The sequence below is a fragment of the Castor canadensis genome, chromosome 13 (genome assembly GCF_047511655.1).
Source record: "Castor canadensis chromosome 13, mCasCan1.hap1v2, whole genome shotgun sequence".
NCBI lineage: Eukaryota > Metazoa > Chordata > Mammalia > Rodentia > Castoridae > Castor > Castor canadensis.
Window position 1 is genome coordinate 4,432,499 of NC_133398.1, and position 25,581 is coordinate 4,458,079.

At 43.1% G+C, this 25,581-nt stretch overlaps 1 protein-coding gene across 6 annotated transcripts in view; it reads left to right on the forward strand.

Annotated features, from left to right (window-relative positions):
* Window positions 1-25,581, forward strand: part of Ddx31 (DEAD-box helicase 31) — a 66,161-nt gene that overhangs the window by 8,548 nt on the left and 32,032 nt on the right. For 5 of the 6 annotated variants that reach the window (XM_074052929.1, XM_074052934.1, XM_074052933.1 and 2 more), the window contains 9 exons: window positions 5,312-5,356; window positions 6,624-6,665; window positions 7,389-7,453; window positions 8,944-9,063; window positions 9,181-9,287; window positions 10,316-10,551; window positions 11,279-11,455; window positions 15,172-15,231; window positions 24,114-24,164. In XM_074052929.1, coding sequence (XP_073909030.1) covers window positions 5,312-5,356; window positions 6,624-6,665; window positions 7,389-7,453; window positions 8,944-9,063; window positions 9,181-9,287; window positions 10,316-10,551; window positions 11,279-11,455; window positions 15,172-15,231; window positions 24,114-24,164 — 903 coding nt within the window. The remainder of the gene's footprint in view (window positions 1-5,311; window positions 5,357-6,623; window positions 6,666-7,388; window positions 7,454-8,943; window positions 9,064-9,180; window positions 9,288-10,315; window positions 10,552-11,278; window positions 11,456-15,171; window positions 15,232-24,113; window positions 24,165-25,581) is intronic. The other variant, XM_074052930.1, reaches the window with a different exon arrangement.

Genomic DNA, 25,581 nt, shown 5'->3' on the forward strand with positions numbered 1-25,581 from the left:
CTTGGTTTACAAAAAGAAAAGAGGCTTAGAAAATAGGAGAACCAAGGTCATGCAGCGAGTACTGGAATAGCTCTAGACTAAGCTGTCATCTGTGCCATGACTTTATGGTGAGGTTCAGTGCTGCTCCTGTCCTAGGTAGAGGCCTTCCCTCTGTACATAGTGCCCAGTATTGGACTGGGTACTAGGTAAATATCTCAAAATGATTTGATATGCATCTATCCATTTATGCTGTTGTCTTAGGACTGTGTTTTAAATCATGGGGAGTTAACATTCAGCATTCTATTCAAAGTTCCATGTGTTGTTTACTTTTGAAGAGGAAGGCTAAACTTTAACAGTGGCTTATCAATAATAGCAGATGTGAAAATGAGCATCTGTTAGTGAATTTGGCAGTTGTGCTGCCAAGTGTTTAGTATTATCTAGAATTTGTCTTTAGTTGTGAAATACATTTATTTAGTGCCTTGGCCAAATTGACCAAAATTGGATTCCCCAGAATGCCAGTTAACTGCTGTGACCCAAAGGTATAGACTTTATCTTAAACTCCAGCCCAGAGTCCACAGATGCAGCCCAGGTGTTCTTAGTTGAGAGGAAATAATGAGAGCAGAGGGGAAGAGCTACCTGATGATTGTTTGGTTCAGACATGCAGAATTAGAAGTGTATCAAGCCTACCTGATATGTGAGTGACAAAATAAATGATGATGGTGTTGTCTAATAGTTCATAGACTAAAACAAATATGCATGAGAAGAAAGGCAATGACTGAACACATAAGAAAACGGGAGAGGAAAGGCTTTTCTGTAGTAGAATTCCAGTCATGAAGAAGTGAAGGAAATAGGAAATCACCATGTGGCAACATCGTTCCAGCCATGGATCATCTCGCAGGCTGAAATGAATGAGTAGCAGTGCAGTGAGAAGTAGGATTTTCCCAGTCTCAATGTCTCTACACAGGCTACTTTTTAATGAGGAGGAAAGCCCAGCTGCCACTCTATTACCATCACCAGTGCTGACATGTGTCAGCCTCATCTGCCTCCAAAGGAGGCTTCTGTGGTTTTCTTGTGAAAAAAATATATGACCTGAGTTTAATCTCAAGGAAGCAACAGACAAACCCAAATTGAGGGCCATTCTACCAAATAGTTGGCCAGTAGTCTTTCAGAGACTTGAGGTTATGAAAGACATATGCTAAGGAAGTACTGCAGATTGAAAAAGATTGGGATTTGGACTCTACTGTGGAAATGTATAGGACATGTATAGGTTAATTGATAAAATTGAATAAGGTTTTGCAAATTAACTAATATTAAATCAGGGTGTGGTGGCTCATGCCTGTAATCTCTGTTACTCAAGAGGCAGAGAACAGAAGGAGCACTTCAAGGTCATCTGGGACAAAAAAGTTAGTAAGACCCTATTTTACCCAATAATCTGGCTGTGGTGGTATTCACCTGTTTTTCCAATTCTGCAGGAGGTGTAAACAGGAGGACCATGGTCTAGAGATAAAAAAAAAAAACAAAGCAAAAGGACTGAGGACATGGCTCAAGTGGTAGAGTGTCTGTCTAGTAAATTCCAAGTCCTGAGTTCAAACCCCAGCACTGCCAAAAAATAGTGGTAATAATATTGAGTCGATGTTAGTTTCTTGGTTTTGATAGTTTTACTGTGAGTTTGGTAATGGATAGCATGAGGAACTAGAAGAGAGATGTATGGGGGTTCCTTATATAAATTGTATAATTTTTTTTGGTAAGCCTGAAACTCTTTCAAAATGAATAGGTTAATTTTTTAAAATCAATTTAGAAAGAAGCCTACAGAATCATCCAACTGATAGAACTCTATGTAACAATTTAAAGTGACATTGCTTGGGCTGTAGCCTAAGTGGTAGTGCAAGGGCTTGAGTTCAAACCCCAGTACTGCCAAACACACAAAAAGAGACATTCCTGTAAATTGCTATTTGTGAACTTGAACAAGTGTCCTTTCCATGTTCATTGAAGAAGCTGTGACTAGCTTCATAAGTGATGATCTGTGTATGTATGTATAATTAGGAGGATGCTTAGTAAACTGTTAATTGTGGCCTTCCATAAGGTGGGTGAGGAAACCCCATAAGTGCTTTACGATGAGGTAATTCATTCAAAGTGGTTAGCATTGTCCCTGATACACAGTTAGAGAAGAATAAATGTAAATTATTTTGCTTGTGTAGTAAAGTCTTAGCCACTTGCATATTCTGGAACTTCTTGCTGATCCTGCAGTTCTAGCCCAACTCTCATTTCATAGACCATGAAGTGAGGGCAGCAGATTTGAGGGTGTGGTGGTGCAAGGCTCTGTTCAGATTCTGGGTCTGAGTGCTGGTTTTCTTTTTTTTTTGGCATGTGTGTGGGTGAGAAGGTGTGAATCGAAAGCTGGTCACTTATTGTTAGTTGTCATAAACACAGCCATGTGGCTACTTTGAAGGGCAATGATTTGATTTGCTTATGTTCAGAACCATTAACAATAGGCATGTAAGTTTATATCTGCTCAGGTTTTTTTAAATATCACTAACATCATTCTATTAAAGACGAAGGGTCTAGTGTGATGACGCACACCCCCAATCCCGGTGTGTAGGAGGCTGAGGCAGGGCAATCATGCATTCAAGGTGAGCCTGTGCTACATAGCAGGTTCAAGGCCAGCCTTCACTACATACGGTGACCCCAACTCAAAAAAAAGAAAAGGAGAGATTGAAATCTTCTGTACAAATCGTTTTCCAAACCAATTTAACTCACTTGTTTCAAATATTGTTCTGTATAGTCTCTTGGAGTTCATTTTAAGATGATTGACCTGTAAGAAACTTATCTGGGTGCAGCAGCAAATTCAGGGCATCCAGTGGATTCTTTAAATCACCTTGGTCGCTCTCTGATTTTTAACATCACATCTATCCTGCCCTTTGAAGAATTGGTTGTTCTTACTTTGAATGTCAGAACCTCCCAGTGTCACAGGGTGGCATGTTAATCCTGCTGTACTAGCATGTTTGCCATCCCTAGCCTGGGCTCCAGTGTAGTCTGGCTAAGTTGGTGTTGAGTACAGACAACTCTGGTTTAAATTCTAAATCCTTTTCCCCTTGTGGGTAAATGTTTCCTATTTGAAACACGAAAGCCATCCTTGTAATTGAAATCGTTGCCGAATCTGGCACTGACGTTATTTTGATTCATTCATTCAGCATCTCTGAGCACTACGATGTGCAACCACCATTGACTTAGCGCCTTCTGCAGATAGCTTCGGTGTTTAGTATTAGTTAGATACAATATATCTGAGAAATTAAAATATTCAAAGAACGGGGACACAAGAATAGCTACAGTGAACTGAGTCTCTGAACTGACTCTGGTGTCTCCTCCAGGAATATTTGCATATCAAACAAATAAGAGTCTGCGTGCTTCCTCTTTCATTTTTATGTGAAATTGTTTGTTTTCCTGTTGCATTTGGGTCCATCCACAATGTTTATTTGTTATTCGTAATCTTACCTACCTCGTTTTGTTTTGTTTTGAAGAGGTCTTATTGTATAGTGCAGCCTGGCCTCAAAGTGATGATCCCCTGCTTCAGCCTCCTGAGTGCTGATATTATAGGTGTGCATTACCGTGTCATCTGTGCCTTTTATGTTTTGGGAATGGTTTCTTACCAGTACTCTTTTTGAGCTGCCTTGTTCTTTTTAATGGCTACCTAGTATTCCATTGTATGTATGTACCATAAATTACTAGTTACACCCTTATTGACTGGTAGAATTTATATTATCTTCCGTATTTTGCTGGGAGCACTACTAAAGGTGATGCGTAGTATGTATGATATTCTGAAGTTTGTCAGGGTTTCCTTTTAGGTTTTGGACTGTTGTATCATCTGCAAAAAGGTGACTTCCTTGCCCCTTTTCCCTTTTTTTTGACTTTTGAAATAATTCATCTTTTCTCTATTGATATAAAATATATAAAATTGCCCTTATAACAAGGCATAGCAGTGTACAATAGAACCCCAGCCCTCGGGGGCTGAGGCAGCACTGTGTGTGTTTGACGCCAACCTGGGCACTAAACAGCAAAGCGGCCCTCATTCTTCTTCCCAAAGCCCTGTATGCATTTGACTATTGTAGATGCCGCTTGCTGTTGTAATCTCTGTTCAGAACACTTTAGTAATTTCTGTAGCTTTATATTAACATCATGCTTTTCACAAATGTCTTGGGGTTTTGCGTGCTTATTTTCCGTATTTACTTTGAAATCAGCTTGTCTGGCTATATTGTTCAACATGCATATGCATACACAATTTTTGTTATTTTGTTAGTATTGCATTACATTTATGGTTGATTCAGGGAGAAGTAACAAATAATTTTGAATCTTATTCAAGAATAGAGTAAATCCTTTTTTTTTTCAGATTTTATATCTCTCAGATGTTTTAAATTTTTCTTCATACAGATTGTGGGGTTTTTTGTTTTGTCTTGTATTTTGAGACAGACCATCTCAAAAACAATCTGAGGCCCAGGCTGGCCTCAGATTTGAGATCTTCCTGCCTCTGCCTCTTGAGTGCTGGGATTACACAGCAACATCTGGCTAGACTTTGTACATTTTTTAAAGCTTGTTCTGTTTATCTTTTTTTTCTTTTATTCATATGTGCATACACTGTTTGGGTCATTTCTCCCCCTGTTGATCTTTTTTCATTGCCATTGGAAGTGTGAAATCTTTCTTTCCACTGAATTTTCTCATTTTCTATATTAGAAGACTATTGATTTCTACATTAATTTTGCATTCAGCTACTGAACTAAAATCCCTTGTTTGTAAGGATTTTCAGTTGACTCTGAAAGTTTTTTTCCTCTAAGATAAAATAACTTGATCTGCTAATGATGATAATTTCCTGTCCTTTCCAATTTTATTTTGTATTGCTTTATTTTTGGTGGTACTGGGGTTTGTACTGGGAGCCTCACGCTTGCTAGGCAGGTGCTTTACCATTTGAACCACTCTACTAGTCTCGTTTTATGTTGGGTACTTTTTGAGATAGGATCTCTCGAACTATTTTCCCTGGTTGACTTCAAACTGTGATCCTCCTGATCTCTGTCTCCCAAGTGGCTAGGATTACAGGCGTGAGCCACAAGCACCTGGCTTACTTTCCAGTTTTATGCATCATATTTCTTTCTCTTTTCTGATTGCATGGACCAGGGCTGTTGCACAATGTTATATAATCATGGGGTTCGCAGACATCCTTGTCTCATTTCTTTCTTGATGACAATGCTTCTGATGTTGTGGAACTGGTGCCCCATAAGTCTCATCTCTCTGGAGTCTGGACTTCCTTTGCCCTGCTTATGGCATTTCTTTCCTCTGTTGACAGCGCAGCGATGGTCCCTATGCTCTGGTGCTAGTGCCAACGAGAGAGGTAAGTGTCTCGTGCAGTGTGAGGTATAAGTACATACTTTCAGTAATATCCTGTTAACTTAAAGTGGTTTTATCACATTCTTCCTCTTTCACAAACCACTGCACACTTTTTCCTTTGCAAGGGAACTATCCTTCTGGCTCTTGTCAAGGAGAAAAATCCAAATGCTTTTTGAAAATCATAAGCTAAGTGTGGCATTTTTCTTTTTAAAAACTAATGACACTTAAATTTTCTTTCCCTTTAAAAGGAATTAAAAGAATTGGATTTTTAGAGCTTAAATTTTTTAAACAAAGTAATTAAAAATAGAAACAGTTGGCCCTGAAAGAAATCTTTTTTAAAAAATTTTTTAAACCACTGCTTCTAAAATTTTCACATATTCCCGAAATTTAAGCTTCTTGATAGTTTTCGTCTTTCTTGGTAGAACTCTCTTCTGTTTCTACAGAGGCAGTGTCTGTTTTCCTTGTCAAGTGCTAATCATGTCCTTGCAGAGTTGTCATGCACATGGGAGTTTCAAGTGAGCCTTCCATGCAGCCTGTGGTGCCCCCTGCTCAGTTCCACCAAGGAGTATGCATGAAGCTATTTAAATGTTTACAGCAACAAACTTGCTGCTTCACTAGGATGCTTCACGAATGCTAAACCTGTGGAAACTATGTATGTATCTTTGGATAACAGGATTCTGTACAGGCTTTTTTGATGGTTAATGGGTAAAACCTTCTCATTTTCACTCTCTTGTTTCCTCTGGGCTTGCTGATTTGGTTTTGTTTTTGTAAGCTTGGGGTGACGACCTGCCAGTGTTTCGGTCCCATAGCACAGTCTTGGGATACAGCATGTCACCTTAAAGCCGAGTCCCTAGGGGCTAGTCTGTTGCATCACTGGTCTGTTTTACTCCTTCATACATGGTACATTCCCTGTCTTTCTCAGGAGAGCCAAATTTAAGTTGACTTTGCTTCATTTTCTTCTGGTTTGTGCACCAGTCTTAAACTTCTCTGTGTGTCACTGTGGGAATTTGAGCCAGCAGAGGGAGCACAAAACACTATTTTTAAACACTTCCAAGGAATGAATGTGATGTCTTTACCCTTGTTGCCCAAAGTGACAGGTTTCAGAGCCAATCTAAGAACAAGGTATTTTCAGAGTAGATGCTTTGTGCAGGATTGTTTTTCTTAACTTGAGGTCTGACTTTGAATCCTTGTCAATTTAGATTATCTTTTAAGATTAAAAAAAAAGGGGGGGGAGACCCTGCTCATTGTCCATAATTTCTTAATATTTACAGCTGGCTCTACAAAGCTTTGACACTGTCCAGAAACTGCTTAAGGTAAGACAAACCCTGAGTTCAGTTTTATCTTTCTTTTTCTGACATTCTGAGGAAATATTAACATACCATTCTATTTTCAAAGAGGTAGAAATCGCTCTTATTTTCTCTTCCCTGTATATTTCTGCTTTTTGTAGGTAGAGAAACTTTAGTAACACTGACTTCCAGCTTAGCTAAATTACCAGTGTGTCTGGAGTTTAAAGTACTACAGTCTGCACATCATAGTTGGTAGCAAGCTACATACAGATCCAGTGGAAGACAATACAAGGCTGCAAGTAGGGTTTTCTTTAAGAAGGAAGGAGAAGGTTGTGGAGTCAAAGCCTGCCGACTCACCAAAGTATATCATGAATTGATCTGTCCTTTCTTTTATTGGGGTGGTGAAAAGGGAAGGGTGTTGCTTGGGTTTTATCTTGCATCTCCTGCTCCAAGGCAGTAGACTTAGTGAAATTTATTTTCTATTTGGGCTCTTTGGGGAAAGGCATGGGGGCTACTGGAGTAATTTTAAAAGCTTATATTTGTCTCTGACAGTGTTGGAAGCTATTATATAGCTATAATCCCAGCTACTGCTGATAGTAACTGTGGGCAGTGCAGTGCCCAGGAGCTGTGTCTACACAATAATACCTTACACTACAGGAAACCTGCATGTGCCCTCTTGCCATCTTCCTCAAGGACCAGGAATTTAGCATCAGTCTCCACCTTTGATTTTGGTCTGTCATTTTTCTGTAGCCATTCACCTGGATTGTGCCTGGGGTATTGATGGGTGGAGAAAAGAGAAAATCAGAAAAGGCCAGGTAGGTGGGGTTGGTTTGTTCATTCCTCTTGGAATCTTTCTGTCCTGTCTTTGTGTTCAGCAAGCCTTGGTCCTTCTAACCTGGAAAGACCCTCATCTCCAACTATGCCTCCTGGTCCCAGCACATAGGGACAACCAAGGCAGCAGGGAGCAGTCACCTCTAGACGGTGCTGACTTTTGAAATACTGAAGAACCTGCCGTCAGGTTTCCTTGCATGTCACTGGTCACAGTGCCTCTACCATCCTAACTCCCCTCCACCCTGTTCATGCACATCCCACAGGTGGGACTCCATTCTGTGTAGGTTGGGAGCTGCAGGGGGTGGTGTTTGGATTTCAGAAACAAGGCTGTGAGCTTCCATAGTGCTCGGCAACTTGTAAATACACTGATTCCTAATTCTACACTAGAACTTGTAATGGTGTCAGTAGAAAATTGTTGCAACAGGTGGACCCCAAATTGTCGACATTCTTCCTAAAACACTTAGTTGTGTTGTGCTCTGTAACTGAAGAATAACTATAAAACTTGGCACTTAAAAGTATTGGTTAGGATTAGATTCAGCTATAAGTAATCCCAACAGTAAAAGTAGCAGTGGCCCAAATAAAAGTTTTGTGAAATGTGAGGGTTTTATTTGGCTTTCACATTCAAGAAGTCAGGAGCCAGGCCAGGTTGGCATGGTGTTCCTTCTGTCTTTTTGTGCCCATGTGGGAGGCTTCCATTTTCAAGGTTACCTCTTAATCTTGGATAGTTGCTGGAGCTCCAGCCATTACATTTAGTTTTCTGCTAACACTAACAAAGATGGGCATAGCTCCTCTCTCCACAGGTACATGTGTGATTTGCCTATCCTATCCTTTATTCCATTGCTAGAACATAGGCATAACACCATACTTTACTGAAAGGGAAACAAGAAAATACATCCTGCTAAAAGGTTTGTTATCTGTTACTATGGACTAATGGAGAAGTAGTTGTCTGAGGAGTGAGAGATTGAGATTTATCCTGTATGTGGTGAGAGATTAAGATTTACCCTAAGGCTTACTCGGTGTGTAGTCTTTGGGCAAAGCTTAGGCCCATTTTGTGGGAGTCACCTAAATGGTTTGGTATAAAAAAAAAAACCTAGCAATTGTAGCACCCTGCATAGGACAGCTTACTCAGTCAGGAGGCTTTCTGAGCTTCCACTCAGTCAGAACCTTTAAGAACTGGCTAGATGACCACAGGTAGGATGTTCTAGACAGGATTTGGGTATCAGAAAAGCATTAGATTAAATAGTTAAAACTCCTCCCAAAGTAAAAGTTTTGTGACTTTAATAGAATTTTAGATCTTAATAGTTTTTATTCTATAAAAAAAGGAAAAACTTAGTGTTCTGTCTTTTTTTATCCACTTGGGCTTTATGTTTTCTGTGACTTCAGGCTTTTGACATACCCAAAATGAGTCTTGTGTTTTTCTGTTGCTATATCCCTGTTTGACTTACTTTCTTTTATGATACATAATTTTAAACAGACTCCGTAAAGGAATAAATATCCTTATCTCAACTCCCGGCCGTCTGGTGGATCATATTAAGTCCACAAAAAACATTCGTTTTAGCCGGATACAGTGGCTGGTTTTGGATGAAGCAGACAGGTGAGCTTCATTTGGGATAGAAAAGGTTGTCCCTGCAGTCTTTGTGGCAGCTTCTGTAGCTTTGTAGTGCCCCATACACTCTTCACTTACACTGAGATCCTTCTCTTACAATCACAGAATCTTGGATTTGGGTTTTGAGAAGGACATCACAGTGATACTTAACGCCCTGAATGCCGAGTGCCAGAAACGGCAGAACATCCTGCTGTCTGCAACGCTTACGGAAGGTGCAGTGGACCTGCTTTGTTCTTCATTTAGAGGGAGGACCTGGGTGGAGCTGCGCTTTTTACTAGTAGTGCTGCTCCACTCAGCCATTCAACCTCTCGACCTTGGAAAGGGAGGGGAAGGAATATCCCTGGAGGGTGATTCTTTCCACTCCCCTGTGCTCCCAGCTGCCCTTGCAGTCATCCAGTGATGTGTTCCCAGGGCCTGGGCAGGGGAGGAAGGGCAGGTCCCAGATCCAGAATCATCTCAGGTAGGGAGACTGCTACTGGTTTCCACACCAAGATGCAGAGGAAGGCAAAGCTGGCCACTACTGGACTCCTGATTGTGTGAGGTTTTTATTGCAGTTGCAGCTCAGAGAGGTCAAGGCCCTTGCTCTTTCTCCGTGTCCTCTTTTCAGTATATTATATTCAGTGTAATCATTCTGCCTTTGTCGTCACTGAAAATACATACTTCTCGCAGTATGGCTCCCACCTTCATGGGAGGGACAAAGGGTTGGCTCCCCCTCATAATGAATCAGCCTGCAGACAGACATAAGCCATGGCTTATGTCTGCTTTGCTTGATCTGCTAGGCCACAGTATGATATGTGTGTATGTACTTCACAAACTATATTCTAGGAACATTCATTTTGAGAGGTCATCCATGCAAAAGGGATTCTGTGCTCAAGTAACTTTGGGAAATGTCCTATACCTTCCTTCCCTGTTAGAGTTCATGGTACACACTAATGCAGTAAAGGCCCTGAGCAGGCCTGTATCAAAGCAGACTGTGAAACTACTTTAATGTAAAGTTTTTGCAACAGAGAACCCTTTTGGAGGGCAAATGTGGGCATAAACATCTGTTCACATCCTTTTGGATAATCTTCCCTAGATGAGAGTTTAGAAAACGTGGCATGAGTCGGTTAGGGGATGGTCTGCCCCACCAAAGTGGCAGGAGGGCACTTTGGTGCTTGTACCTCTTTAAGAAGCCTGGGTTGGTGTTATAGGGGTATGCATACATGACAACCCTCTTTTGTGCTTTTCCCTTTTACCCAAGGTGTAACGCGGCTAGCTGATATCAGTTTGCATAATCCAGTCAGTATTTCTGTCCTGGACAAAAGCCATGACCACTCTAATACAGAGGGCAGAGTAGCCCGGGAAGTCGCTCTTCCACAAACTAGCAATGAGCGGGACAGCTTTGCAATACCGGAGAGCCTCGACCAGCATGTGACACTGGTTCCCAGCAAACTGCGGCTTGTCTGCCTAGCAGCCTTTGTCTTACAGAAATGCAAGGTAGTCCTGTGGCCTAGACCTTGCCTGGTCCACGGAGGAAATGTATTTTGTTTGTGTCAGGCAGCAGTAGCAGGGAATTGAGGCACCAAGGGGAAAAAAAAGTTTTCTAACTTGACTCTTGAGTTCATGGATGCAGACATGTGTATTTGTCCTTTTAGTCTGAGGTTCTGGGATAGTGGTAAAGAATCTGAGAGCAATGATAGTTGTAGTGTTCAACTTGAAGGCTACTTTAACTGTCCTCCTCGGGACTGATACTAAGGAAATGTCCCATGTGGCAGAATCTTGGGATGAGAGGCAAGTACAGGTCTTGTGCTCTTATTTCTGGAAGAGTCCTAGTATTGGTGTGTTTATTTAGAAGATCCATGTGGTAATTTTGCTGGGATATGGTAGGTTGTGGGGCTTCAAGATTCACTGTGTATGTAGGGTTGCAGCTGGTTATTATTGAATGTGTCGCCTTGTGTGAATGAAAGGGACAGAGCTGAGGGACAGTGGTGCTCTAGAGTACATTTGTTTTTCTGTTTGATGTCAGAGCTATGTCATTTTCATTTTCTCCATTTTTTATAGAGTGGAATATCAATGTTGCTATTTTTAAAAAAATAATTCAAAGCTGTGTTACCTGTGTCTCCAAATTGAGGCCAGCATGAACATATATTTTAGAGAAATGCTCATTTTGCTGTCACTTAAGCTTAAAGCCATGTACTTACTTTTCCCTTTTGTATTGGTGTAGTTTGAAAAGGACCAGAAGATGATCATCTTTTTCTCCAGTTGTGAGCTGGTGGAGTTCCACTACACCCTCTTCCTCCACACCCTGCTAAGCAGCTCAGGGGCCCCAGCATCAAGGCAGTTACCATCTGCTTCCTCACGATTAAAATTCCTGCGGCTGCATGGCAACATGAAGCAGGAGGTGAGAGCCGCTTCCCTCCCCATGTGGCCGTGGGCCCAGGGTGGAAACTGCAAACCTGAGTCCCAGTAAATTCATCCTCCAGCCTTAGCACTGTCTGTGTCCCTCACAGACTCCACTGGGCCAAAGAAGAAGTAGCCAAAAATGGGGAGCCACTGGGACCAAGGGGAACCACACTGCTTGGTGGACGTGGGCACTGGGGCCTATTGTTCCCATCTGCTCTTGCTTGGGTACTGGCCTCTTCCACCTGAGAGAGCTCAGCGGCCCAACCTGGCCTGTGTCTACCTCAACCAGCTGTTACGGCAACAGAGTACCACTAAGTAGCTGGCACCAGGGAAGGGTTTTGCCTTTTTAGTACCCAGTGTGTAATTAGGGCTTGATGTCTTCAAATTAAGAGCATTAATGGAGCTAAATTGTGGATCCCATATGGTACTGCTGAGCGCGGCTGCTGTCATTGTCAACAAGACACAGCGCTGCACTCTGAACACTTTGGGCCGGGAGCGGGCACTGCGTACCAGCAGGCTTTAGGTCCCAGTTCTTTCCTGTCAGAGTAAGGCGTGTTTGTGAGGAAGAGAGCCCATCTCTGCTTTTAGATATTGGCTGTACAAACCTCATTTGATGGTAGTTAACGAGGCCGTCCATTGAGGGAGTCAGGGTAGAGCGTAGAAGTGAGGATCCCTGCTGGAACTAGGAAAGGAAGCACGAACAGGCTTGGAAAGAACCATCTTGTCCTCAAGAAGAGGTTACCAAGCAACTTAGAAAATGAGAGTGGAAGAAAACCAGAAATCAGAGTAAGATCACTAGAAGGGACTTCTGTTAGAGCTAAAAGAGATGTTAAGGACTGATGTGCCTGTAAACAAGCCTGGCCTCTCTTGGGTTGGCCCTTATGTTGTAACAGTTAAGGAAACAGAGGCACAGACAAGAGACCTTATTCTAGGTCACTCATGTCGCAGTTTATTTGCTGCCAGCTTACACAGCAGTCCCTGTGTATGGGGAATTTTACCTTCAGCTCTCTGGTGATCCACTTAATTTGTTGATTTCATTCTTTAATACCATTTATGGTTTTAGGTTTTTATTTTAAACTTAGTTTATTAATCCTTTGGGTCTTTTTTCACCAGAGACATTCTGAGGAGGATGAAGGAGCAGGTAGGGACTTAGAATCTGGAATTTTAGTAGATTGTGTAAAACATTGTATAGTTAAATGATTTCAGCCTGTCTGTCTCCCATTGTAATGGGGTGGTAGTGTAGCATGGCGTTGATAGCTGCCCCCTGCGGACACACTGTGTTCTAGTCATCTGTCGTTTAGTGGCTCTGTGACCTCAAGTTAAACATTTGACTTCTCTGTACCTGATGCTTCATGTCTCTAACATGGAGGAATTACTAGCACTTGCTTCATAGGGTAACCGTGGGTAAGACCCTTAGTGCAGGGCCTGGCACATAGCAAGAGTTCAGTGAAACATAGTAAGAGCTTAGTCTACTGTGGCACTATTGCTAGATTGTTTTCTGTAAAATCTTTTTCTCAGGAACAATTTAGCTTTTCTCATGTCTTAATAATTGTTAGTATTTGGCCTTCACAGCTTCCCTGTGAACTAGGAGGAAGGCAGGAGATAGTATCCCTGCCTCTTGTTTTGTAAGTATACCAGGGTTAAGGGTTTTGTTCAGACCAAGCTGTTTGTTTAATGAAACAGTCCCATTACATCTTGGTGGTGTGGTACTCTGCCCACAACCCACGAGGCCTGCCTGTGATCTTCCTAGATGATTGACATGATCCTAAACAAGTGTGTGAGCATCAGTGTGTGAGAAGTTACTGTCTGAAGATGTTGCAGAATAGTTTGATGAAAGCTCAAGAGGTTGGTAGGTTTTTTCTTACCCCGTACCTGAATACATTATGTCCAGCCTTTAAGATATTTCACAGACTTTTTGGGACTTCTCTACTTTTGATTCTTCAGTGCAAGCAATAAAATAATTCTTATAGAGACCATGCAAATTGGACAATGCATGTGTCCTACCAAAAGTCTGAGCACCAACTCTGGCCCAAATGGACTGAATGTCATTCTGGTCCTTCTCTGTGTGTGCCTGCCTCTTGGGCAAGTTTCTTAACTCTCCTTACCTCAGTTTTCAATCTGAAAATGGAGATGAGAATAATACCTCTCTCTCACAGGGTCATCTTGAGGGTTAGCTAAATTCAGACATGAAAAGCAAGCTCTTAGGTTGGGCTCAGTGGCTCAAGCCTGTAATCCTTGCTACTTGGGATGCAGATATCTGGAGGATCATGGTTTGAGACCAGCCTGGGCAAAAACAAGAAAAGTTTTTGGGACCCCATCTCAACCATTGGCTGGGTATGGAGGCATGTGCCTATCATCCTAGCTACATAGGGGAGTGCAAATACAAGGATCATAGTCCAGACCTGGGGCAGAAAGCAAGACCCCCATCTCAAAAATACCCAACACACAGTGCTGGTTGCATGGCTCAAGTGATGGAGTGCCTGCCTAGCAAGCCTGAGGCCCTGAGTTCTGAGTTCAACCCCCATTACCACAGAGAGAGAGAGAGAGAGAGAGAGAGAGAGAGAGAGAGCGAGAGAGAGAGAGAGAGAAAGGAGAGAAGAAGGAAAGGGAAAAGGAAAGAACATTCTTGGGTGTTACTGTGTCCCTTTCCAGTGCACTCAGGGACGGGAAAGACTGGAATGATGTTGGAATGTGCCAGAGTTCTATTTCTTTTTATTTGCTGACAGGAGAATGTGACCAAGCCTCAAGTTCTTGGGGTGGTATGACTTAAGCACATTCCGTGGATTCTTTTCAAGTTCATGCTGAAAGCCTTAGAATTTTCTCACCTTTGATCCAGCAGACCTGTTTTTAGGAATTTAATCCAAGGGAATAATTAATTAAGAATGTGCATAATGACTTCTCTACAAAGTTGATCGTCTCAGCACTGACTGTGACAGTAAGAGATTAACGATAACATCAGTTGCACTAATAACCAGCACATTGGTCACATAGATGATGGCATAGCCATTCACCCAAATTCAGAAAACACCTCAGCTGATAGACAATAAAACAGTGTAAGCAGGATAAATAGCAGAGCGCCATTATTCTGTTTTCTTCGTTTAACTTAAATATTGTCTTTCTACAATCAAAATGTGTTTGCCAGATGCCAGTGGTTCATGCCTAGCTCTACTCAGGAGGGCAGAGATCAGTAGGATCACAGTTTGAAGCCAGCCCAGGCAAATAGTTCATGTCAAGAAAACGCAGCATAAAAAAACAGGCCTGGTTGAGTGGCTCAAGTGGTGGAGAACCTTCCTAACAAGTGTTAGGAAGGCCCTGACTTCAAATCCCAGTACCAACAAAAAGAAATGTCATTTTTATAACTTCATGGAATTTCGTTTCATTGTTTTAGAATTAGTTTCTTTTAAAAATTGCCCTGTAGGAAGAGGTTGTTGTTTGTTCATTCCTCTAGAGCACTGGTAACTTGGGGCCTTTGCCTATCACTGCCCTTTTGTGGGCCATCCATGGTGATGTGCCCACCATGGCTGAAATGTGCTGCCCTTAAACTCTGCTCTGTTGCTATGGTCTCAGAGGCCTCCTCCTCCTGGAAGAATAGGGGCATCTCAGAGTCCACTTTTTTCTCTTTTTCTGGAGAGCCTCTCTGTTTGTAAATGGCTAGAGCCATAGAAAATTGGGAAAGCTATAGAAGTCTAAGCTTTCTTTCCTTTTTTTTTGTAGGAAAGAACGGCAGTGTTTCAGGAATTCTCACATTCCAAAACAGGTGTCCTTCTTTGCACGGTATGTATCACTCTACTTCACATGAAGGTTGAGTTCTATGATGGTTATAACCACCAGGACATCATGTCCTGGGTCCAGTCCCCCCGCACAGCAGGAAGGCCGGGTCTCTTGGTGTGGCTGGTCTCTCTACACCTCTGGCTTATCACCTGACTGCCTCACAGAGCTGGCTGCCACTGCTCAGAAGACTTGGCAATTTGCGCACTAATAGTGGCAGCTGTTAGTCTGAAAAGGTGTGAATCTTGGTGATTTTTACCCACCAAAAACTTGTAAATTACAGCTATCGGAGTAATTAGAGCTGAGAAAGTCTTTCCACAATAAAGTGACTCCTCTCGCCTCTGCTCACCTTACAGGAAGGTTTTCTTTCTGCTATTTAAAGCTATCATTTGCCCTACTGTTTTCAGGGCCAGTTCATTGGCCTTAGTCTCTGCTGTCTCACATGACGGCCTCCTCCAGCACAGCACTGACCTTTTAATGCCCATTTCTAGTTCGTTTAGAGATTGGAAACTCACCTTCAGTGTTCCCACCCTTTAGGGATTGACTTTGCCACAGTTGCTGCTCCTTCCCAAGATTAAACTGCCTTTGCTGCCTGGGCCAGCTTGCATGACCTAACTTAATCCCCAAGGGGTTATTGGAGAAGCCCCTGTATATACAGTAATGAAATTGCACAATAAATTTAGTAATCTAGTGGACGGTGCTAGGTAGAAATTGACATTTAGCTGTTTGAGTGTCTCATCTAATGCAGTTACTCTTTAAGGAACTCCTACTACATGTTCAGTTGTAAAGGAAACATTTCTTTTTAAACTCAGCTTTGTTTTGCATGCGTGTGTGCGTGTGTGTGTATTCATCTGCAATAAGGCCTGCCTGCAAACCTGCTTATCCCAGTGCCTGTTCTTACACATGAGTGATGGAGTGGCCCTCTGACAAGAGTTGCTGAGGCCTGAGAATGATTTCTCTGGAGTACTTGCCTCCCGAGGGGACCTGTGTCTTAACCAAGTAGACCTTCCCTTTATGAAGCCTGCCTACAAGTCACATACTTAGGTTCGTTCAAAAACCATCTCTAAATGTCTAAACTAAAGAGTGAGTCCAAGTATTCTGCTTGATAAGGAAATTGTCAGTAATCTTTATCAGAAAGGTCATTCAGGAACCTGACCCCATGTGTTTCCTCTCACTCTACTTCCGCCTTGTTCTCTAACCTTTAGCTCAGCGGGTCCCTTCTTACAGGTCCTTGAATTTGTCATTCAGGCCTTTTTTTGCCTTGGGCCTTTGTATGTGCTTTTCCTTCTGCCTGGAGCTCCCACCCTGACTTTACTAATCCCCACTTAGATCTCAGCTTACATTTCACTTCTTCAGGAAAATGAACCCCACCCTTAAGATCCTGGATCTATCCCTGAGAAATTACTGAATACCCCAGGATGCAAAAGCTGCTGCTTTACAGACATGAATGAACTGTTAAGTCTCAAAGAAAACTTAATGTTCTGTTTGTTGTTACTTTTGTTTGTTTGTTTTGTTAATACTGGGGTTTGAACTCAGGGCCTCAAGCTGTGCTACTTGAGCTACTCTACTAGCTTGTTGTTAGTTTTTTAAATAGCTATCATGGGGAAAAGGATCATTCTTTCTGAAGTGTAATGCTCAGTGGGGTCAGAAGCATATGCTTTCTCCTTCTTCTGTCTGGCTGATAACTGCTTGCCAGTGATGTTTGTAAATAAAGATTGCCATTGTCTGGGCAGAGCACAGTACCCCTAGCCCCCCTGCCCATCATGAGTAGAGCAAACTCTTGCCCACAGTCTGATTTTCCTAAAACTTCTTGGTTGTGGCCTTTGGCTCATTTGGTCAGTTTCAATGTGCAGCCCCTTTTCCTACAGTCTCACCTTTTCTCCACTTTGTGGAGATCACTGGAGAAGAGTTGAGTAGGCTCCTTTCTAAGCCAGGATGCAGCCACAGGTTCCAGAGATGAGAAGTTATTTGCTCACCCTCAGCTTTTCTGCTGCTTCTGCCATATTTGTTTGCTTTAACTTGGCACTTGTAGTGTCTGAGAGCCACAGGGTATGTGAGATACACATACACACCGTAATAGATGGTGCTTGGGGCAGAGAGTTTCTGTCACTGTCCTTATAAGCATAAGCATCCTGTTGCTTGCCATGTGAGCTGAATGCTCACCAGGTGCCTCGGTGGTGTTAATGAGGAATGAGGGCCATGTCAGGATAAGGCAGATGGGGAGCTAGCATCTTTTGATGAAGGGGAATTATGTGATTAATTGTTGGGTGGGGTCTCCTTTTTACCAAACTTTTGCCACTTTATCACCCCAGGATCCTTTTAATGAGACCAGAAAAGACAGAATATCTTTATGAATATTTGGAAATTAGTGTAACTACATGAAAGCCCACCATGACACTGTGTCCTTTACTATTTAAAAGTTCCCTTTCCTACCCTGTTTACCTTCCTGCTAGGAGCAGTTAAGGATGTGTGTGTGTGTGTGTGTGTGTGTGTGTCCATCTTAATTATCAATGTCTTAAAAGCAAGGATCTTTATCATTTTGGGCCTGTCTCCCAAACTTGGCTGTTGAACAGTGTTGAACCCTGGTGAGAGGGCACTCTTTATCATTTTGGGCCTGTCTCCCAAACTTGGCTGTTGAACAGTGTTGAACCCTGGTGAGAGGGCACTTAAGCCGAGCTCAAGGGCAGTCAGGGCAGGAGACCACTTTGTGAAAGAGAAGTAGCCTTCTCACATTGATGTGATTTTGTTTCCTCTGGAAAATTAGACCTATGAAAAAGCCAGGCTCAAGCCTGTAAGCCTGGCAGAAATCGGGAGGATTGTGGTTCAAGGCCAGTCCTGGATAAAAGTCTACACAAGATTCCATCTCATCCAATAGAAGCTGGGTGTGGTGGTGTGTGCCTATCATCCCAGCAACTCAGAAAGCATAAATAGGAAGCTCATAATCCAGGCTAGCTCAGGCATGAAGTGAGACCCTGTCTCAAAAGTAACTACTACAAGCTGGGTGCCAGTGGCTTATGCCTGTAATCCCAGCTACTTGGGAGGCTGAGATTGGGAAGATCATGGTTCAAGGCCAACCCAGGCAAATAGTTTGTGAGACCCCATATCCAAAATAACATAGAGCAGAATGAGCTGGAAGTGTGGCTCAAGTGGTAGAGCGCCTGCTTTGTAAGGGTGAAGCCCTGAGTTCAAACCCCAGTTTCATGATAAAATAACCAGTGCAAAAAAGGCTGGAGACATGGCTTATGTGGTAGTGTGTCTGCCTAGCAAGCAGCTAGGTCCTAAGTTCAAGCCCTAGTACTGAAAAAAAAAAAAGGAAAAGTAAAAAAGAATGGAATGAGCAAGGCCTACTTCCCCAAGTGGGATTAAGAAGCCAAAAGAACAGCTGGGCACCAGTGGCTCACACCTGTGATCTTACCTACTCAGGAGGCAGACAGAGATCAGGAGGATTGCGGTTCAAAGCTAAGGACTGGTGGAGTGGCTCAAGGTGTAGGCCCTGAGTGCAAGCCCCAGTACCACAAAAAGAAAGAGAGAGAGAGAAAAGAAAAGAAAGAAACTAAAAGAATTAGATGAAACACATTCCATTGCCTGCAAAATAGTATTTCTTCTTGCTTCTGGTGCAGAACTCACCTTGAGCCAAAGAAGGGAATCCTGGTCTTTAATGCTTCTGTTATGTTGATGAGCTGATAAAGAGAAATATTGAGTGGCAAGAAAGTAGAATTTCTGAGTCACCTCTGGTTTTGAGGTTAGACTCTCTTAGTATGTTTGCTTTTGGCTGTCCATGGACAAGTAGAGTCCAGTGAGTGACCTCCCCAGAAAGAAAAGGCCTCAGTTCAGCCTGGGCTGCCATCTGGATCTTGGGGGTCCAGTACAAGCATTCAAGAGATACATCTAAATCCCCTGTGCTACTTCTCTCCAGCTTCTCACTTCCTACCTAACCCACCCCCCACCTCCCCGCCTTGAAACACGCTGTTCTGTCTGTGCAGTTCTTAATTTCCTCTCCTCCTGGGGAATTTCCACGGTGCCAGGCAGCCAGGAGACAAAGGAGCTAAGGCTGTAAGAGTCACAAGAATGTCAGGTCAGCGCCACAAACAGATGTAGACTTCTTGCATTTCTCTGGGGTATGAGTTTCAGGTAAAGTTTATCTTTTCTACTTTATTTCGTTGGTGTTAATGGAAGGATCATTTGGAGATTGTTTGCTGTTTACTCAGTTATGCTAACTCATGTTGCCAGTTTTTTGGCGGCTCCAGCCAAGTTCTCTCGCCTCTGACAGCTTCTGCACTCTCCCCTTCCTCCTCTGATTACGCAGCCCAATCTGTCACCCGGACGACAGGGGCCTGTACCCTGCTGATGGCTTTCCACACATGGCAGTAATGACTTTTGGCAGGCCGGGAAGGCGTCAGAGGCGAGTTTGTGCGTCCCTTCGCAGAGAGATGGCAGGCCCACTCTCCCTGTTAGTAAAAGCACTTTGTGAGGTTCTTGGGTAAATAAATGAGTCATTTTAATCCAACTGACAGGCTGGCACCTGAGCAAGCTGCCTTCCATCTGTACTCCTGGGTCTCATGGCGGCAGCCAGTTGTCAAGCCCAGGGCCTTGAAGGCCTCTCCAGTGAGTGTCTTTCAGAACTGACTTTAGTGGTTCTTCTGCCCTAATTAGGTTAAAGAAATAAAATTGAGTGCAATCAGCCTGAAGTTCTAAGAGCTAAGAGAGGACAGAAACCTTTGCTGATCTAGTGTAACAGGGATGGCCTTCCAGGAAGGTAGGGCTGTCACTTGCTTCTCTGTGCTCCCTGCCAGGAGGCTGAATGGGGTGTGATGGAGAAAGTGAAAAGGTAGTTAAGTCTCCCACTATCCCCTTTCTTATTTCATCATAAAGCAGCATACTTAAATTACAGTTCGTAGAACATTGTTCATACAACTCGAGATACAAAATGACACAGCCACTGTTAGCTGTGTCACTTGGGGCTGACAGCTGACTTGGCTTGCCCATGTGGCCAGCTTCTAGTGTTGCTGACAGGAATGTGCCAGGCCTCCCTGTTCCAGACTAACACTATGATTCCTCCCTGCTCCCTCTGGAGCCCAGAATGGGGAGGAACCTGAGGCAGCAGCAAGATAGGAGAGAGCGAGTAGAGGTACTGTGTGGTTGTCAGGGAGGTTTCACCCCACCCGAGAAGGAGCCCAGAGTGGGTTTGGTGGTGTACACCTGTAATCCCAGCACTCAGGAGGCTGAGGCAGGATGCTCATGAGATCGAGGCCAGCCTGGGATTCATCGTTCACTGCTTTAGCATGTTTAGACTCAGTGAAATTCATGAATGCCATATGCTGTTTGAGGCTTTTATCTGGTTCCGGGTTGAGTTTACTAAACCAATGAGCATTGAAATTTTACAGAGCCTGTCTAAACTCAGGCAGCCATTGTCTACGTGTATCCCTCACAGCGGAGCACCTAGATAAAATAAGTCATTTCTTAACAGGAGCTTAGTAGATTAAGAGCCTGTCGGGTTTCTTAAAGACATTGACCGTAGTTAGTGTAGAAAGCTGATGCTGCTCCTGTTACATAAAGAATATTCTAAATTGTATTCTCAAAGCCATGAGCTCCAGAAGATCAGCCTTCAGCTCTCAGAATATGTGAGAACTGTCTGCAAACACTTCATGAATGGTTGACATTCTTTTACTGCATTAACTTCCACTTACACACATAAATGCAAGCCAAGCACCACTGAAAGGAAACCCGCAGATCTCAGGCACACCTGGAGGCTGGTACCCTCGGTGGTCCCTCTCAAGTCCTGCCTCTGACCCTTAGGGGTACAGGGAGCATGGCTTTTTTGTTTTGTTTTTCTTACAGAAATGTACCACAGTATTATTATTCCCAAAAGCTATGTAGATGCAAATCCTTAGTGATTCTGTTTTTAAAAAGTGATGGGGGAAGCTGTTCTATAGAGAAGAATCTCTCAGCTGTGAAATGGAAGGAAGGGATGATGGACTTAAAAAGTCCTTTGCAACCATCAAAATAACAATTGACACAGACAAGAAGCATCATCAGTAGACCCTTGGGTGACATGTTTTAGGAAATGGCATTGTAGTGGTCTCAAGGTTTTGCTCCCCAGTTACTTAACCATGACAAAGGAGAGAGGGGAGAACTGGTGAACGCCAGTTACTTCAGTAATGGAACATGACATCACCCATCCAGGACAAGCCACCTGGTGGGTTGTGGAGCTGCAGGAAGCACACACCACCCTGAGGTTGTATTCTTGCCAGAATACCTAACTGGAACCTTACCAGGAGGAAAGGAAGCAACTAGGTGAATCCAGTGTGAGATGGTCCTCAAGACACCTGGACTCTTCAAAAGTGACAGTTATCAGAATACTAAATGAGTCAATAAAAGGCAGGGTATCCTTTCAGATTAAGACTCATGGTCTATTAGCCACTCCTGGCTAGGAAAGAAATGAAGTCAGGAAAGGGGTCTCAGATACAGTTGGAGAGGTTTGCCACTGAGCTACACCCCCGCCCCATGTTTTTAAGGAAATGGTGTTCTTTAACACTAAGTTCTTAAGTGTGGTACTTGAGTGGTTTAGAGATGATTGCTGAAGTATTGAGGGTTACAATGTCCTGATGTGTGTTTGCAGAGGGAGAAGGAAAAAGCAGGTGTGCTGAAGATTAGCAGAGACTGAGATGTTCGCTGTGCTGATCTTTCAAGTCTGCTTGGGGGCTTGAACTCAGGATCTTGCAGTTGCTAGGCAGGTGCTCTACCACTTGAGTCTAGTAGGTTTAAACTTTTCTAAATTAAAGCTTTGGAAGAAATGATATGCATTCACTGTTGAAAACAAAGTAAACACCACAGGTGAGTACAAAGGGAAAAGAGATAAGTAAAAATCACCTCAAATTCCTGTCTAGAATGCCACAGTTGATGGTTTTTGCCTCTTCAGAATATTGGTTCAGGGTATCCATCCCCATCTTTTCAGTGTTTTTTGTTTTTGTTACCCTACACCCCACCCCCCCACCCCACCCCCAGGACATCAGATTGCTTATTCTTTAGAGCTCCCCACTGTCTGGCCAAGTGTGTCATCTTGGGGTTGTTTACTGTGACTGTGATCCTCTTTCCCAGTGTTCTTTGAACCAGTGGGTGAATACATGCAATTGATTACATTTGTGCTGTAGATTTTGGTTTTAATTTTTTTTGCAAAATGACATAGGCAACACTCTGTATTTCCTGTTGCATGGTAGCTGGTCCTTGCACTTTTTAATTATGTCAGGCATCCATATGATTTCATCCTTGTCCTCTTCTCCCTATTCTCTTCCTTCCCCTATAGGTAACTATTCTTGTAAACTTTTGGGCTTTTTCCTTTGTGGTCTCTTTTTGAAACATGAGCAAATATGTTTGGGTAGCATATTATAGACACTCACACTATATCCTTGAGTCTTCAAATCAGTACATAGCTGTATGTGTCCCTTTCATAGCTATGTGATACTTTTTATTTGGAGTATAGCCATCTTTTGTGACTTGTCTCCTTGTAGACAGTGCTGAATGGATAGCCTTGTGTGAGTATTGTCTTGTATTTTTGCAACATATCTTTCTAGAAGTCAGCCTGTTCTGGATTGAAGGGCAAGTGCATATGTAACTTTGCTGATGTCACCAAATTCCCAACCACAGCAATGTATGAAGGACACAGCACCTTTTAATGGTGGAATACAGTCTTGGAACAGTAAAGCAGTTACCTCCACTTCTTAGCTGTGACCCTGACATGTACTTACTTCTTTGGACCTTGGTTTTTTCATCTGTCTAGTAAGGGTCACAGTTGTTTTTAGAATTAGTCAAGATAATGGAGGTAAAAGGCTCAGTACAGCATCTGGTATCTAGTAAGTGTTCAGTAGATGTCGACTGGGGAGATTCTTGTTAGGATGGTTAGCTTGAGGGTGAGTGCAAACTATTGGTGAAGATTTTGAGATTTCATCTTCTAGTCTCACTTTCCAGAATGGTGAGAGAATAGAGGAGCAGAGAATTTCTGCTCTTCAGGTGGCGATCAGTTGAAAGGAGAGTTTTTCAGCAAAGTCTTTGAAGTGGTTAGCAGGCTTGGCCTGTTGTGCCCTGAGTTAGCTGTCAGAAGGGACAGCAGATCACTTGATCCTCACTGCTCTCTGAGCTCAATAAGCAGTCTTCAGGATGCCTTTTGCATCTTGTCTCCACAAGTGGGTACTATGAGGAGGGACATTGCAGAAGCAAGCTTTGGAGCCACTTGTTATTAGGCATGGCTGGTTGGCAATGTTTGGGATGATAACCTATGGGTATATTTATCACAGTGGCTTTTTATTTTATTTTCTCATGCAGGGCTGGGGATCAAGCCCAGAGCCTTGCGCACAACATGCAAGAGCAAGCACCCTACCACGAGCCATATTTCTAGCCCTGTATGTTGCTCTGTACATAAAGTGTAAATTAGTAAAAACATGCTAGAAGTTTTTAGATTTTTTTTTTTTTTGAGATGGTGTCTTGCTACGTAGCCCAGGCTGGCCTCAAACTGAAGATCTTCCTTCTTCAGCTTCCTGAGTGCTGGGATTACAGGCATGTACCACCATGTCTGGTCAAGTTTTGGAATTCTGTGACACACTGACATTTGCAGTTTAAGTTCAGGGCTAACCTGTAGATGTGTTTTTAGCAACACAGGTGATGAAAGGGTTCTGTGGAACTTACCCTGAAATCAGAATTTTTAACTATGGACAGACTTCACTGGGTCACTGAGCTGCCTGAAGTTGTGTGCAGAATAGTGTGTGTGTGTACACATTGTGGGATGAGTGAACCCTCAGTATTATCAGTGTATTTTCAAAATGGATCTGTGCTCCTCCCCTCCCCCAAAAAGTTGAGAAACTCAGTGTTAAACAGTATTCTTTTTTGTTTTGAAGGATGTTGCTGCCCGAGGCTTAGATCTCCCACGAGTCACGTGGATTATTCAGGTAATTTTTTAGTTGTTGAGGTGTGAGCTTGAGGCAGCAGTGTATGATCGTGAGCAGACGCATTGGCGTTAAGTAGAATAATTATTACCCTCTTGGGTGTTGCCCTGGTAACCAAGCAGCAGCCAGCTTTGTCTGTACAATTCTTCTGACATCTTTCCTTAACCAGCCCACCTACCCGCCACAGCAGAACAGCCAGAATGCACAGTTGAGGGAGAAAGGTGGCAAGCTCTCCTGCTTCCAGACTTAATTCATGTCACAAACCAAAGTTTCAACAGTCTGAAAATAACAGGAATTATCTAGGCCCTTGGGAAGCCTTACTGTATCCAGAGGAGATGGCTCAGCTGTCCTGAGAGCCGTGTCCATATACATTGACCTGCAGGGAGCAATTAAGTTCCTGACAGCATCTTACACATACCTCCAGCCTTAGACGCTTTGCCAGAGGGTACAGGTGTTAGCACTAGAGTCTAGTGGGTTTAGTTTTGTTTTTTCTTTTTGTTAGTCTGCAGAATGGTATTTTTAAGCCTGTGTGGGGCCAGGGGACATATGCCCTGTTTACGTGAGTCATGGTTTATTCACATTTTAGTGGAATTTCATACCAGACTCTGGCTAGGAAATTTGCTCATTGTAGATGATCACTTTGGGACTAGAAGAGTCATTGTGTCTTCTTTCCTGCTGGCTACCAGAGCAAATGGAAGATACGAAGGCAAGGGTAATGTTAATGTGCAGGAGACCAGACACAGAATTGATCATGGAGAGCTTTTTAGTGTGACTGTTAATTAGTTTAATATGCATGGCCTCCTATGCAGTATGTTCACCTTGGCCCTCTTGATTTTTGATTCATGTAGCAACAATGAAAAAAAGAATGAATATGTGGTTACTTAGCTTTAATGATGACAAGGGTGCTGCCTAATCTTTTCTGCTGAGTTGGAGCCTTCCCTTTTCCCTGAGTCAGGAATGCTCTCCCTGGAGCAGAAGTCTGTCCCTGCCTGCAGGGAGCCTGCCTCACAACCTCCTTGCTGCTGCACCCGCTTGGGACTGAGTGGAACTGCAGCCAGGTGATGGGGCTTGCTCCCTGGGCCAGCAGCAGAGGTGGACTCTGCCAGCACATCATTGGCCCCCTTCATCTTTGTACTGCCCAGAGTCCTTTTTTGCCTCATCCCTGCTGATTTGTCTACCAGGGAAGTAGGCCAAGGTCATGTGGTCATCCTGGAGAAGTTTACCCCACCTGCCTGCATTTTCACCTTGTACAGTCACCTTGGTGAAAAGATGCAAATAGGAAAATGAAGAAACCTGTGGAGAAGTAAAATTAAAAAGGAGATACTGGGATGAGACGATGTCTCGCTTATTTGACGCTTGGCCACCGTTCACATTTGCATGTCAGAGCCTTGTTACTTCAGTGACGCCAGGAGTTTTGGGT